Source organism: Macaca fascicularis, chromosome 12 (genome assembly GCF_037993035.2).
Source record: "Macaca fascicularis isolate 582-1 chromosome 12, T2T-MFA8v1.1".
In the NCBI taxonomy this organism is placed as follows: Eukaryota; Metazoa; Chordata; class Mammalia; order Primates; family Cercopithecidae; genus Macaca; species Macaca fascicularis.
Genome location: NC_088386.1, coordinates 97,403,006 through 97,418,715, shown reverse-complemented (window position 1 = coordinate 97,418,715; position 15,710 = coordinate 97,403,006). Strand labels below are relative to the sequence as shown.

At 36.7% G+C, this 15,710-nt stretch overlaps 1 protein-coding gene across 1 annotated transcript in view; it reads left to right on the top strand.

Annotated features, from left to right (window-relative positions):
• LOC102118970 (cation channel sperm-associated targeting subunit tau) overlaps nucleotides 1-15,710 on the top strand; it is a 74,385-nt gene that overhangs the window by 14,275 nt on the left and 44,400 nt on the right. Inside the window, exon 4 of the mRNA XM_015432548.4 lies at nucleotides 1,233-1,378. Coding sequence (XP_015288034.2) covers nucleotides 1,233-1,378 — 146 coding nt within the window. The remainder of the gene's footprint in view (nucleotides 1-1,232; nucleotides 1,379-15,710) is intronic.

Below are 15,710 nucleotides of genomic sequence, written 5' to 3'. Positions count from 1 at the left end.
CACGTTCCATTACATTTTATTGGTTAATGTAATCATAGAGCCAGCCCAGATTTAGTGGCAGGGGAAATAAAGTCCACTTTTTCATGTGGGAGTAACAAAAGCTTTTCAGCCATCTGTATTCACCTCAATCACCATATAAGTGAAAGGAAAAATATATATCTTCTTGTATGATAATGTTAATTTATTTGTAAGTAATGTGTGCTTCCTTTAAACATTTTAAAAAGGATTTATTTTATATTGGTGCTTTTAAATAAGCTGCGTGCTTATTTTTAGATTTATCACAGCATAAAACTAGCCTCATTATGGAGATTTGATGTTTCTTTTTTATATAAAGAGAATTTTGGAAAATAATTCTGTATAAAGAGATTTTTGAAGATAGTTAAATCGTGAAACAAAATTGTTTTACTCTGTAGCATTCTATGAAAGATACAATACAGTCCAATATAATATAAATGAACTATATTCTTAAGTGAATTAGGGTAGAACACTTTTTGTCTCAAAATTAAAAATAAGTTATTCTGATATATTTTAAAATATTTTGAATTTCTACATAATTATCCTTAGGAAATATTTCAACTATATATTGCATAGTCACCTTGAAATTAATATATAGAAAAACTTGCAAAGAAATTTTGCTGGAAATGTGAGGTTAAAAATATAAGGGATGTAGCTGGGCGCGGTGGCTCAAGCCTGTAATCCCAGCACTTTGGGAGGCCGAGACGGGCGGATCACGAGGTCAGGAGATCGAGACCATCCTGGCTAACACGGTGAAACCCCGTCTCTACTAAAAAAATACAAAAAACTAGCCGGGCGAGGTGGTGGGTGCCTGTAGTCCCAGCTACTCGGGAGGCTGAGGCAGGAGAATGGCGTGAACCTGGGAGGCGGAGCTTGCAGTGAGCTGAGATCCGGCCACTGCACTCCAGCCTGGGCGACAGAGCGAGACTCCGTCTCAAAAAAAAAAAAAAAAAAAAAAAAAAAAAAAATATATATATATATATATATATATATATATATATATATATGGGATGTAAGGAAGAATCAACCTTCTTTTACTTATATTGTGTCCACCAGTGATGGGCAAAACTACTATTTTAGAAGACTTTTTTTCTATTGTTTAATGCTACATGATTGATTCTTAGGTTTTGGTCTGAATCATTTAATGTATTAATTTTATAATGTATTATTGTTCAATTACAACAAAACTTATTTCCTAAACATCATTCTATTTGCAGTCAGTTTACAACATTATGCTAATTTATTTATTCGCATCTCTATAAACAAAGCTGTGAAATGTACAAAAATGTGTAGCTTGCTATCCAAAGACAGTGAGAGGAACACTGTAATTAAGTTCGATGAAGTGAAGTATTTTTCTGTACAGGTAATGTTAATATCTCTTCTAGATATTAGAATGGCTCCTTATAGTTCCAAATATTCTACCCTAATTCTGTCTTTTTATAAAAATTAGTAGAAAAGAAACAAAAGCAGTGAGTGCCTTTTTATTTGGTATCTTACAGTATTCTATTTCTATACTGTGGGCTATAGTGATGTTTTTAAAAAAATAAACAATTTACTGCAAAATGCATAATCTTAGTAGATTTCTTTCCTGAGATGTTACTGTCTGTGGTTTCAAGTATTCATTATGCATGTATTTATCTCTATCTTGCTCTTCTCTTCCCATCTACTGTCTTCCACCTTAGAGTTTTTCCCATCTCCTTTCCCATTCCTTTTCTTCTATCCTGTTCTATTCCCCTTTGTCTCTCTCTAAGTATTGTTGCATGGATTAACTTAGTCTTTATTACAACCCAAACACACACACACACACATATACATACACACACACACACACACTCTCTCTCTCTCTCTCTCTCATCCTTATTTTACGGATGAAGAAACTGAGGCACTCTGTGGTTAAGGACCTTTCTTAGGTCATGGAGCTGGTAAGTGGTAAGTGGTTGAGCTGGGAGTGTGGGCACTCTGGTTTCAGACCACACTTCATTAAACTGCCTCACACGCCAGCTCTTACTATGTTTCTGCTTACAGTTAGGCTTATTAGAATCTTAAATGTATCTTAAAACTTTAAAAAAAAAAATGGCTAGACTCAGTGACTCACGCCTGCAATCCCAGCACTTTGGGAGGCTGAGGCGGGCAGATTACTTGATGTCAGGAGTTTGAGACCAGCCTGACCAACACGGAGAAACCCCGTCTCTACTAAAAATACAAAAATTAGCCGGGAGTGGTGGTGCACACCAGTAATCTCAGCTACTTGGGAGGCTGAGGCGGGAGAATCACTTGAACCCAGGAGGCAGAGGTTGCAGTGAGCTGAGATTGTGCCACTGCACTTCAGCCTGGGCAACAAAGCTAGACTCCATCTCAAAAAAAAAAAAAAAAAAAAAAAAAAAAAAAAGAATGACACTATTCCATACAGCTGCAGGATTCATTGATTTGTCCAATTATTTATTACATTAGTTGAATTTTAGGGGAATCCTAAAGCATTTTCTGTATGCTCTATATTATTTTTCAGACGTTATCTGTTTAAGCATTGAGTAGTGAAGACAGTTTTTTTTTTTTTTTTTAATACTTTAAGTTCTAGGGTGCATGTGCTCAATGTGCAGGTTTGTTACATAGGTATACATGTGTCATGTTGGCTTGCTGCACCCATCAACTCATCAATTACATTAGGTATTTATCCTAATGCTATCCCTTCCCCAGCCCCCCACCCCCTGACAGGCCCCGGTGTGTGATGTTCCCCGCCCTGTGTCCAAGTGTTCTCATTGTTCAGTTCCCACCTATGAGTGAGAACATGCAGTGTTTGGTTTTCTGTCCTTGTAATAGTTTGCTAAGAATGATGGTTTCCAGCTGCATCCATGTCCCTGCAAAGGACATGAACTCATCCTTTTTTATGACTGCATAGTATTCCATGGTGTATATGTGCCACATTTTCTTAATGCAGTCTATCATTGATGGACATTTGGGTTGGTTCCAAGTCTTTGCTATTGTGAATAGTGCTGCAGTAAACATACATGTGCATGTGTCTTTACAGTAGCATGATTTATAATCCTTTGGGTATATACTCAGTAATGGGATCGCTAGGTTAAATGGTATTTCTAGTTCTGGATCCTTGAGGAATTGCCACACTGTGAAGACAGTTTTTTAAGCATAGGGTTTTGTTTGTTTGTTTTTTTAAGGAAAAAAAAACAAGGAATAGTTTTGCTCGAGGCAATACATACTGTTTGTTTTACTCTGCAAATAGTTTTCCTAAGCTTCACTGGCAAATTCTCAAGAATTTGGGGGATATATGTCCATTTAAATAAAATTTGAAACATTAATACTTGAAAATAATGTAAAGTATATAGTAAGGTGTTTATCTTCATTAGCATAGTCAAAATCTTTTTCCTGTATTTATTTAAATAGGTACTGTTAGTTTGAGCACATTAAAAGGACAGTTTTTTTTTTTCTTTTTTTTTTTTTTGATACGGAGTCTCGCTCTGTCGCCCCGGCTGGAGTGCAGTGGCCGGATCTCAGAAAAGGACAGTTTTAATGGAACTCTAATAGAAAGCTTGAGAATGACTTAATAATTACACAGAAAATTGGACAAGCAAGCAAAGAAACAAAAAATCAAGATACATGTTAACTACAGGGAAATTGAAAAATGATACAGGAAAGGAAATATTATTGTAATATATTGTTAAACTCTGAATGATAGTTATACATATAAACTAATACAAACACTAACAATCTAACAAAAATGTATGTTATAGAATATATTGGAGGAATGGCGAGAAGTATGAAAACTGTCGGGGGAGAATAGAGAGATAATATTTTTCTTCCACAATATGCAGTTAATACTTAGTATTTCAAACAAAAAAATCAATGAATAATATAAGCATGTTACTTAGAAACAGGAAGGCAAAACGTAGAGAAATTTATTTAGAAGTCAAAAAGGCAGCTTCCGAGGAGTGGAAATTAGGGGGTGGGTGGGGTGGAATTCTAATATTGTACCCAGGATTTAATTTACAGAAGTATGACTATATGAAAACATGGAGAGGTACTGTCATTGAAAAAAGAATTCGTTATATTCTCTGAGAGTAGGGGACATGAAACACCACTGAGGGACACAGGGGAAGTATCAGAATGGTCAGGAGGCAGAGGACAGGAGTGAGGGAAGAATCTAGGCCTTTTGGGGATTGCTGAGGGGAAGGTAAAACTGTTTAGGATTGGCTAGTTTGAATAATTTCAGGGGTCTTTGGGTTATAGAAATGGTCTCTAGTTTTCTAATACCTGGCCCTGGGATAATTTAGGGCAAAGGAAATGTGTGAGAATTAGATTAGTAGGTGGTTGGCTGGGCGCGGTGGCTCATGCCTGTAATCCCAGCACTTTGGGAGGCTGAGGAGAGCAGATCACTTAAGGTCAGGAGTTTGAGACCAGCCTGGCTAACATGGTGAAACCCATCTCTACCAAGAATACAAAACTTAGCTGGGTGTGGTGGCACATGCCTGTAATCCCAGCTACCTGGGAGGTTGAGACAAGAGAATCGCTTGAACCCGGGAGACAGAGTTTGCAGTGAGCTGAGATGGCACTACTGCACTCCAGCCTGGGCAACAGAGTGAGACAAAAAAACAAAAACAAAAACAAACAAACAAAAACTGGTGGGTGGAGCTACGGTGTTGGGATTGGTTAGTTTGCAATTAAAAGATATGCTCTCTGCTAAGCCTTTGCTGTCTCTAGCAGTCTAACACTGGGCGGGGAAGTCTCTCCCTCAACAAGCTTTTCAAGATGCCAGAATTTCATAACGTACAGGAGCTTTTTTTCTCCCTCTTAAAACAAAATGTGATTGAGCAGAGTGGCTCACACCTATAATCCCAGCATTTTGGGAGGCCAAAGCAGGAGGATTGCTTGAGGCCTGGAGTTCTAAACTGGTGAGACCCCATCTCTACAAAAGAAATATTAAAAAATTAACTGGGTGTGGTGGCATGTACCTGTAGTCCTAGTTAACTCCGGAGACTGAGGCAGAGAATGGCTTGCAACCAGTAGTTTGAGGCTGCAGTGAGCCATGATCCTATCACTGCACTCCAGCTTGAGAGTGAGACTCTGTCTCAAAAATAATCAAACCAAAACAAACAACAACAAAACAACAAAACCATGATTAATACAGGCGAGAGTAAAAAAAGTACTTTGTTTTAACCATTGTAGAAATTTTTGACTTTATATAGTATATAATTAGGATAAAATAAAATTACATTGCATACATTTTAGGACTTTAATTTGCTAAAATGTACAACATAGATCTAGGTTAAAAAATTTTAAATCCATACAAACTAAGAACTGAAAACACATGGGAAGTGGATTTAACTTATTGTTCCAGAAAGCTGCTGGGAAAGTGATATAAAAACTCACACTGAAGAATGAGTAGCAGCGAATTTCTGGTTCTGGCCATGCTGGAATATTTGGTGTTGGATTCACTCGTCTGCTCTAAACAGCTATGAAACAGAAAAATACATGAAAAAACTATATCCTGGCATGGGACAATGGAAAGTGGAGGGAGGCACTTCTAAAGAGAAGGGACGCACAAGCGGAGAGCTCCACATTTAAGCAGCTTTTTATCTGGCAGCGATTCCTGCACAGAAAGTGAAACCCAAGAAGAGTGTGGCAATCTTGGTGCGCGGAGGAAGCAGACGCCGAGCCGAGGAAGCAGACGCCGAGCCGAGGAAGCAGACGCCGAGCCGAGGAAGCAGACGCCGAGCCGAGGAAGCAGACGCCGAGCCGAGGAAGCAGACGCCCAGCCGAGGAAGCAGACGCCGAGCCGAGGAAGCAGAGACGGCAGTTTAGTACCCCTACGGAGACTGGAATTTGTTGAGCGGGGTTCTAAAGACAAAGGAATAGCAGATAAAGAGCCCAGAAATCTATGTAGGTATTCTACTCAGGTTCTTGGCTGAAAATAAGTTGTGTGTGGACATGGTAAACCTCCAGGAGAAACTACAGAGAACAGACGCTGGAGGGCTGAGAGCTGACCAGGAAATTCAGAAGGCCAAATTCAGAGTTCCTGGAGTTTGACTCAGCGAAAGCAGAGAGATCTCATTAAATAGTCCCAGAATTCAGTTGAGATCCCAGAAAGGCCAAGTTTTAGGAGCAAGGACCATGTTCTACAGAAACTGCAATAGACCCATCCTCTAACGAAGCCTCTATAGGACGAACATAATCTGCCAGGAATTGCCTTCCAAAAAAGAACACTTTTTAGAGGAAGATATTTTAAAAATCCAGAGTCTCTATCATTTATAATGTCCATTCATACAATAAAAAATTACCACTTACGGAGGGATAAAAGCAGTCAATAGAAGTAAACCCACAGATGACCCAGATGTTCAAATTAGAAACAAGAACTTTAAAATAACTGTCATAAACATATCAAAGTGGAAATGGTGTACAAAAGGTGGACAAAATGGGAATTCTGAAGACAGTGAAAATGGAAAAGAACCAAGTAAAAATTCTAGATCTTAAAATACGGTATTTGAAATGGATAGTTCATTGAAGGACTTAAAAGCATTCTGGAAACAGAGAAAGGATCTGTGAACTGAAAGACTGATCCATCAAAATCATTCAAATCGAAGCTGAGGAAAAAAAGATTGGAAAAATGTAAGAAACTGGTGGGATACTGTCACTCAATTTATAACATATAGTTGAGTCCCAGAGGAAGAGAAGAGGAAATACATTTTTTAACTTTTAAGTTCTGGGGTACATGTGTAGGCTTGGTACATAGGTAAATTTGTGTCATGGGGGTTTGTTGTACAGATTATTTCATCACCAGATATTAAGCCTAGTACTCAGTTATTTTTCTGATCCTCTACTTCCTCCTACCTTCCACCTCTGATAGGCCCCGCTGTGTTTTGTTCCCCTCTGTGTCCATATGTTCTAATCATTTAGCTCCCACTTATAAGGGAGAACATGTAGTATTTGTTTTTCTGTTCCTATGTTTGTTTGCTAAGGATAATGGCCTCCAGCACCATCCATGCCCCTGGAATGGATAGGATCTCGTTATTTTTATGGCTGCATAGTATTCCATGGTGTATATGTATTACATTTTCTTTATCCAGTCTATCATTGATGGACGTTCAGGTTGATTACATGTCTTTGCCCTTGTGAATGGTGCTGCAATGAGCATATGCATGCATGTGTTTTTGTAATAGAACAATTAATATTCTTTTGGGATACCCAGTAATGGGATTGCTGGGTCAAATGGTATTTTTGTTTTTAGGTCTTCGAGGAATCACCACACTGTCTTCCACCATGGTTGAACTAATTTACACTCCCACCAACAGTGTATAAGCATTCCTTTTTCTCTGCAACCTCGTCAGCATCTGTTTTTTTTTTTTTTTTTTGAGTTTTTAGTAATAGCCATTCTGACTGGTGTGAGATGGTATCTCATTGTGGTTTTGATTTGCATTTCTCTAATGATCAATGATGCTGAGCTTTTTTTCACATAATTGTTGGCCATATGTGTGTCTTCTTTTGGAAAGTATCTGTTTATGTCCTTTGCCCACTTTTTAATGGTGTTGTTTGTTTTTTTCTTGTAAATTTGTTTAAGTTCCTTATAGATGCTGGATATTAGACCTTTGTTAGATGCATAGTTTGCAAAAATTTTCCCCCATTTTGTAGGTTGTCTGTTTACTCTGTTAATTGTTTTGCTGTGCAGAAGCTCTTCAGTTTAATTAGATCCCATTTGTCAATTTTTGCTTTTGTTGAGTTTGCTTTTGGTGTCTTCATCATGAAATCTTTGTCCCTGCCTCTGTCCTGATTGGTATTGCTTAGGTTGTCTTCCAGGGTTTTTATTTTATAGTTTTGGGTTTTACATTTAAGTATTTAATCCATCTTGAATGAATTTTTGTATATGGTATAAGGAAGAGGTCCAGTTTCAATCTTCTGCATATGGCTTGCCAGTTATCCCAGCACCATTTATTGAATATGGAATCCTTTCCCTATTGCTTGTTTTTGTCAGGTTTGTCAAAGATCAGATAGTTGTAGGTGTATGGTCTTACTTCTGGGTTCTCTGTTCTGTTCCTTTGGTCTATGTGTCTGTTTTTGTACCAGTACCGTGATGTTTTGGTTACATAGCCCTGTATAGTATAGTTTGAAGTTGGGTAGTGTGATGCCTCTAGCTTTGTTATTTTTGCTTAGGATTGCTTTGGTTATTTGGGCTCTTTTTTGGTTCCACATGAATTTTAAAATAGTTTTCTCTAGTTCTTTGAAGAATCTCAAGGGTGGTTTATTAAGAATAGCATTGAATCTATAAATTTCTTTGGGCAGTAATGGCCATTTTAATGATATTGATTCTTCCTAACTGTGAGCATGGAATGTTTTACCATTTGTTTGTGTCATTTCTGACTTCTTTGAGCAGTGGTTTGTAGTTCCTCTTGTAGAGATCTTTCACCTCTAGTTAGGTGTACTTCTAGGTATTTTATTCTTTTTATAGCAGTTGTGAATGGGAGTTCATTCCTGATTCAGTTCTTGACTTGTTGTTGGTGTATAGGAATGCTAGTGATTTTTGCACATTGATTTTTTGTCTTAGGACTTTGCTGAAGTTGTTTATCAGTTTAAGAAGCTTTTGGGCTGAGACTATGGGGTTTTCTAGATGTAGGATTATGTTGTCTGCAAACAGGGATAGTTTGACTTCCTCTGTTCCTATTGGGATGCCTTTTATTTCTTTCACTTGCCTGATTGCTCTGGCCAGGATTTCCAATACTATGTTGACTAGGAGTGGTGAGAGAGAGCATCCTTTGTCTTGTGCCAGTTTTTAAGGGGAATAGGGAATTGGTTTGGATTTACATCCATTGTTTTTGAAGCACATCAGCTGAATAACGTTGAGGTTTATTAAAAAAAAAAAAATAGGGAAGCATTGCCCATTCAGTATGATATTGGCTGTGGGTTTCAATACCTCAGTATCTTTCTTCTTATTCTGAGGTATGGTCCTTCAATACCTAGTTTGTTGAGAGGTTTGACATGAATGGTATTGAATTTTATTCAGTAGCTGCATTATCTGCATCTATTGAGATAATCGTGGTTTTTGTCTTTAGTTCTGTTTATGTGATTAATCACATTTATTTGTATATGTTGAGCCAACCTTGCATCCCAAGGATAAAGCCTACTTGATAGTGGTGGACAAGCTTTTTGATCCGCTGCTAAATTCAGTTTGCCAGTATTTTGTTGAGGATTTTTGCATCAATGTTCATCAAGAATATTGGCCTAAAGTTTTCTTTTTTGTTGAATCTCTGCCAAGTTTTCATCAGGGTGATGCTGGCCTCATAGAATGAGTTAGGGAGGCATCCCTTCTCCTCAATTTTTGGAAATAGTTTCAGTAGGAATGGTACCAGCTCTTCTTTGTATATCTGGTAAAATTCAGCTATGAATTCTTCTGGTCTTGGGCTTTTTCTGGTTGGTAGGCTATTTATTATTGCTTCAATTTCAGAGCTTGTTATTGGTCTATTCAGGGATTCAGTTTCTTCCTGGTTCAGTCCTGGGAGGGTATATGTGACCAGGAATTTATCCATTTCTTGAAGATTTTCTAGCTTATTTGCGTAGTGGTGTTCATAATACTCTCCAATGGTTGTTCGTATTTCTGTGGGGTCAGTGGTAATATTCCCCCTTGTCGTTTCTAATTGTGTTTATTTGAATCCAGAAGAGGAAATATTTAAAGAACTAATGACCTAAGTCTTCCCCAAATTGATTAAAAATCCATCCATAGATTCAAGAAACTCAGTGAACTTTAAGTGAATAAGTACAGAAATGATCACACATATGTACATCTCATTCAAACTGCTGAAAACCCAAGATAATGAGAAAATCTTAAAGGCAGCCAGTGGGGGGGAAAAACACATTACATTCAGATGCACAACAATAAGAATATCAGCTAACTCTCCATCAAAAACAATGTAAGTCAGAGGACAAGAGAATGCCAGCTTTAGAATGCTGGGAGGCAGGGAAAGTTCAGCCTAGATTTCTATATTCAGTGAGAATATACTTCAAAAAGATGGTGAAAGAGAAAAGCTGAGAGAATTTGTATCTAGAAGACCTGCATGGTAATAAATATCAAAGAAAGCTTCAGGTTGGAGACAAATGATCCCAGATAGAAGCCCAGATGCACAGGAAGGAAGAGCACTAGAAATGGTAAATGTGTGGGTAAAAACACAAGACTATTAAAAAAATTTCTCCAAAAGACAATTGAGTCTTATTATTTAAAAACACAATAATGTCAAGGAATGATAGGAATTGTAGCATATGTAGAAGTGCAATACATGGCCAGAATAGCACAGAGAATGAGGAGGTGTAAACAGAATTATACTATTGGACATGGTGGCTTAATTTTAATTCAAGATACATTGTGATATGTGAAAGATCCATATTATAATCCCTAGAGCAACCACTAAAAGTTAAACAAAATTGTATTAGGAAGGAAGAAAGGAGAAGGAGAGGGAGGGAGGGAGTCAGGGAGAAGGAGGAAGATGAGTGTGGAAACTAAATTAGCATTAAATTTGAGAACTTAGAAAATGACAGTAAAACTTTAGGATATCAAGAAGAAGAAATTATTGACAGAAAAGAAATAAATGAGTTATTTACAGCAATGTAGATGTTAAAGAAATGTAACAATACAAAAGCTAATAATAAAAGTAGCGCAGTAGGCACAATTCTGGTAAGTCTCATTAAGAAAATTATGCAAAATTTGGAATATAGGTATAAATATGAAGGCAATTTAAAAAGTTAGAATATCATATATAACTCTATGCCAAAAATTTGAAAATATAGATGAAATAGAATATTGTGTTAGAAAAATATAAATTACATTGTTTTAGCTGTATCTTTTGTAAACTGAATATAGATTTAAAACATCCAGTCTGACAGTCTTTGTATTTTATCTACATCTGTTAGTGTAGTAGTTAATATATGTAATGTTAATGTATGTAACGTTACTGTAGCGTCTGTCACATTTTATGTAATTATAATATATTTGAGTTTAAATTGGTTACCTTCTTTTGTGCTTTCTATTTATCCCAATTGAACCATGGATTATTTTTTCTTTTTTTTTAATACAAAGTAAATAACCTTTTATTATCATAGTATCCATTAATCCTAGAATAATGATTAGCTCAACACAAAATAGTGTCCTTCACAAAGAAATATTAGATAAAACTAATTAAGCTGTGCTTCTATTTGGCAAAAAAAGTTTTGCTATGACAGAATTTAAAAACAAAATAAGAAAGAACAAAAACATGTTTAAGCCTTGTTAAAAAAAAAAGATATTTGTCACCAGAGTAAAGTAATACATTATTATGATATTTTGACATTATTTACTCGCATTCAATTTTATCTGATTGGTGTTGAGTTAATCATCAAACAAAAATATACTACTTAATAAAGCCAATTATATACAAGTAGGCTTTGAATAATTGAAAGGTGCAACATTGTAGAAAGTGTTGACTATACAGGTAGTTAAGGTAGATTTCTTGACTCTGTTTACCTGTTTTTAGGACCAGTAAATTATTCATAATGATAATTTAATGATTATAAAGTACATTTTGTCCACTTGTATAATAAATAAGGAAATAAATGTTGAAGTGTTATTTAAACACTCTTTTAATTCAACCATGTATTAAAAATTATGTAGGTTCTGCTGCTTCTCTGAATTAATTACCAGTGTCATCTCCATAAATATGTACCATATTCATTTCACAGAGCAACACTTAAAATGGAAATAACATAATTTATCATACCTGCTTCAATAAACTGTATAGTTGAAAATATGCATGAATGAATTTTAAGGGATATGAGCTCTTGAATCAGTGGTGTCACAAAATGTCTGGGAAGTAAACATGAATATTGTCATATTATTCTAACCTTGAGCTCATGACTTTGTGTACTCCTTTATGTAATATCAAAACAGTAAAATAAACTTCATGCAAATTATTCTATTCTGAAATCTGTGATTATGTAGATAAAAACTGAGTTTAATTTTACCTTTTCAAGGAGATATTGATGTAAGCATTATGGTCTGTATTTCAAGAAAAATGCTTGCTTTTTGATAAAACTTTGTAAAGCTTTTTTTTTATTATTATTACACTTTAAGTTCTAGGGTACATGTGCACAACGTGCAGGTTTGTTACATATGTATACATGTGCCATGTTGGTGTGCTGCACCCATTAACTCATCATTTACATTAGGTATATCTCCTAATGCTATCCCTCCCCCTACCCCATCCCCACAATAGGCCCCAGTGTGTGATGTTCCCCTTCCTGTGTCCAAGTGATCTCATTGTTCAATTCCCACCTATGAGTGAGAACATGTGGTGTTTGGTTTTCTGTTCTTGCAATAGTTTGCTCAGAATGATGGTTTCCAGCTGCATCCATGTCCCTACAAAGGACAGGAACTCATCCTTTTTTATGGCTGCATAGTATTCCATGGTGTATATGTGCCACATTTTCTTAATCCAGTCTGTCACTGATGGACATTTGGGTTGGTTCCAAGTCTTTGCTATTGTGAATAGTGCTGCAGTAAACATACGTGTGCATGTGTCTTTATAGCAGCATGATTTATAATCCTTTGGGTATATACCCAGTAATGGGATGGCTGGGTCAAATGGTATTTCTAGTTCTAGATCCTTGAGGAATCGCCACACTGTTTTCCACAATGATTGAACGAATTTACAGTCCCACCAACAGTGTAAAAGTGTTCCCATTTCTCCACATCCTCTCCAGCACCTGTTGTTTCCTGATTTTTTAATGATTGCCATTCTAACTGGTGTCAGATGGTATCACATTGTGGTTTTGATTTGCATTTCTCTGATGGCGAGTGATGATGAGCATTTTTTCGTGTGTCTGTTGGCTGTATGAATGTCTTCTTTTGCGAAGTGTCTGTTCATATCCTTTGCCCACTTTTTGATGGGGTTGTTCATTTTATTCTTGTAAATTTGTTTGAGTTCTTTGTAGGTTCTGAATATTAGCCCTTTGTCAGATAAGTAGATGGCAAAAATTTTCTCCCATTCTGTAGGTTGCCGGTTCACTCTGATGGTAGTTTCTTTTGCTGTGCAGAAGCTCTTTAGTTTAATTGGATCCCATTTGTCAATTTTGGCTTTTGTTGCCATTGCTTTTGGTGTTTTAGACATGAAGTCCTTGCTCATGCCTATGTCCTGAAAGATATTACCTAGGTTTTCTTCTAGAGTTTTTATGGTTTTAGGTCTAACACTTAAGTCTCTAATCCATCTTGAATTAATTTCCGTATAAGGAGTAAGGAAAGGATCCAGTTTCAGCTTTCTACTTATGGCTAGCCAATTTTCCCAGCACCATTTATTAACTAGGGAATCCTTTCCCCATTTCTTCTTGTTTTTGTCAGGTTTGTCAAAGATCAGATGGTTGTAGATATGTGGTATTATTTCTGAGGGCTCTGTTCTGTTCCATTGGTCTATATCTCTGTTTTGGTACCAGTACCATGCTGTTTTGGTTACTGTAGCCTTGTAGTATAGTTTGAAGTCAGGTAGCGTGATGCCTCCAGCTTTGTTCTTTTGGCTTAGGATTGTCTTGACAACGTGGGCTCTTTTTTGGTTCCATATGAACTTTAAAGCAGATTTTTCCAATTCTGTGAAGAAAGTCATTGGTAGCTTAATGGGGATGGCATTGAATCTATAAATTACCTTGGTCAGTATGGCCATTTTCATGATATTGATTCTTCCTATCCATGAGCATGGTATGTTCTTCCATTTGTTTGTGTCCTCTTTTATTTCACTGAGCAATGGTTTGTAGTTCTCCTTGAAGAGTTCCTTCACATCCCTTGTAAGTTGGATTCCTAGGTATTTTATTATCTTTGAAGCAATTGTGAATGGGAGTTCATTCACGATTTGGCTCTCTGTCTGTTATTATTGTATAAGAATACTTCTGGTTTTTGTACATTGATTTTGTATTTGAGACTTTGCTGAAGTTGCTTATCAGCTTAAGGAGATTTTGGGCTGCAACCATGGGGTTTTCTAATTATACAATCATGTCATCTGCAAACAGGGACAATTTGACTTCTTCTTTTCCTAACTGAATGCCCTTTATTTCTTTCTCTTACCTGACTGCCCTAGCCAGAACTTCCAAAACTATGTTGAATAGGAGTGGTGAGAGAGGGCATCTCTGTCTTGTGCCAGATTTCAAAGGGAATGCTTCTAGTTTTTGCCCATTCAGTATGATAATGGCTGTGGGTCTGTCATAAATAGCTCTTATTATTTTGAGATACGTTCCATCAATACCAAATTTATTGAGAGTTTTTAGCATGAAGGGCTGTTGAATTTTGTCAAAGGCCTTTTCTGCATCTATTGAGATAATCGTGGTTTTTGTCTTTGGTTCTGTTTATATGCTGGATTATGTTTATTGATTTGCATATGTTGAACCAGGCTTGCATACCAGAGATGAAGCCCAGTTGATCATGGTGGATAAGCTTTTTGATGTGCTGCTGGATTCAGTTTGCCAGTATTTTATTGAGGATTTTTGCATCGATGTTCATCAGGGATATTGGTCTAAAATTCTCTTTTTTTGTTTTGTCTCTGCCAGGCTTTGGTATCAGGATGATGTTGGCCTCAAAAATGAGTTAGGTAGGATTCTCTCTTTTTCTATTGATTGGAATAGTTTCAGAAGGAATGGTACCAGCTCCTCCTTGTACCTCTGGTAGAGTTCGGCTGTGAATCCATCTGGTCCTGGACTTTTTTTGGTTGGTAGGCTATTAATTATTGCCTCAATTTCAGAGCCTGTTATTGGTCTATTCAGTGATTCAACTTCTTCCTGGATTAGTCTTGGGAGAGTGTATGTGTCCAGGAATGTATCCATTTCTTCTAGGTTTTCTAATTTATTTACGTAGAGGTGTTTATAGTATTCTCTGATGGTAGTTTGTATTTCTTTGGGGTCGGTGGTGATATCCCCTTTATCATTTTTTATTGCATCTATTTGATTCTTCTCTCTTTTCTTCTTTATTAGTCTTGCTAGTGGTCTATCAATTTGTTGATCTTTTCAAAAAACCAGCTCCTGGATTCATTGATTTTTTTGAAGGATTTTTTGTGTCTCTATCTCCTTCAGTTCTGCTCTGATCTTAGTTATTTCTTGCCTTCTGCTAGCTTTTGAATTTATTTGCTCTTGCTTCTCTAGTTATTTTAATTGTGATGTTAGAGTGTCAGTTTTAGATCTTTCCCACTTTCTCTTGTGGGCATTTAGTGCTATAAATTTCTCTCTACACACTGCTTTAAATGTGTCCCAGAGATTCTGGTATGTTGTATCTTTGTTCTCATTGGTTTCAAAGAACATTTTATTTCTGCCTTCATTTCGTTATGTATCTAGTAGTCATTCAGGAGCAGGTTGTTCAGTTTCCATATAGTTGAGCAGTTTTGATTGAGTTTCTTAGTCCTGAGTTCTAGTTTGACTGCACTGTGGTCTGGGAGACAGTGTGTTATAATTTGTGTTCTTTTACATTTGCTGAGGACTGCTTTACTTCCAACTATGTGGTTGATTTTGGAATAAGTGCGATGTGGTGCTGAGAAGAATGTATGTTCTGTTGATTTGGGGTGGAGAGTTCTGTAGATGTCTATTAGCTCTGCTTGGTGCAGAGCTTAATTCAATTCCTGGATATCCTTGTTAACTTTCTGTCTCATTGATCTGTCTAACGTTTACAGTGGGGTGTTAAAATCTCCCATTATTATTGTATGGGA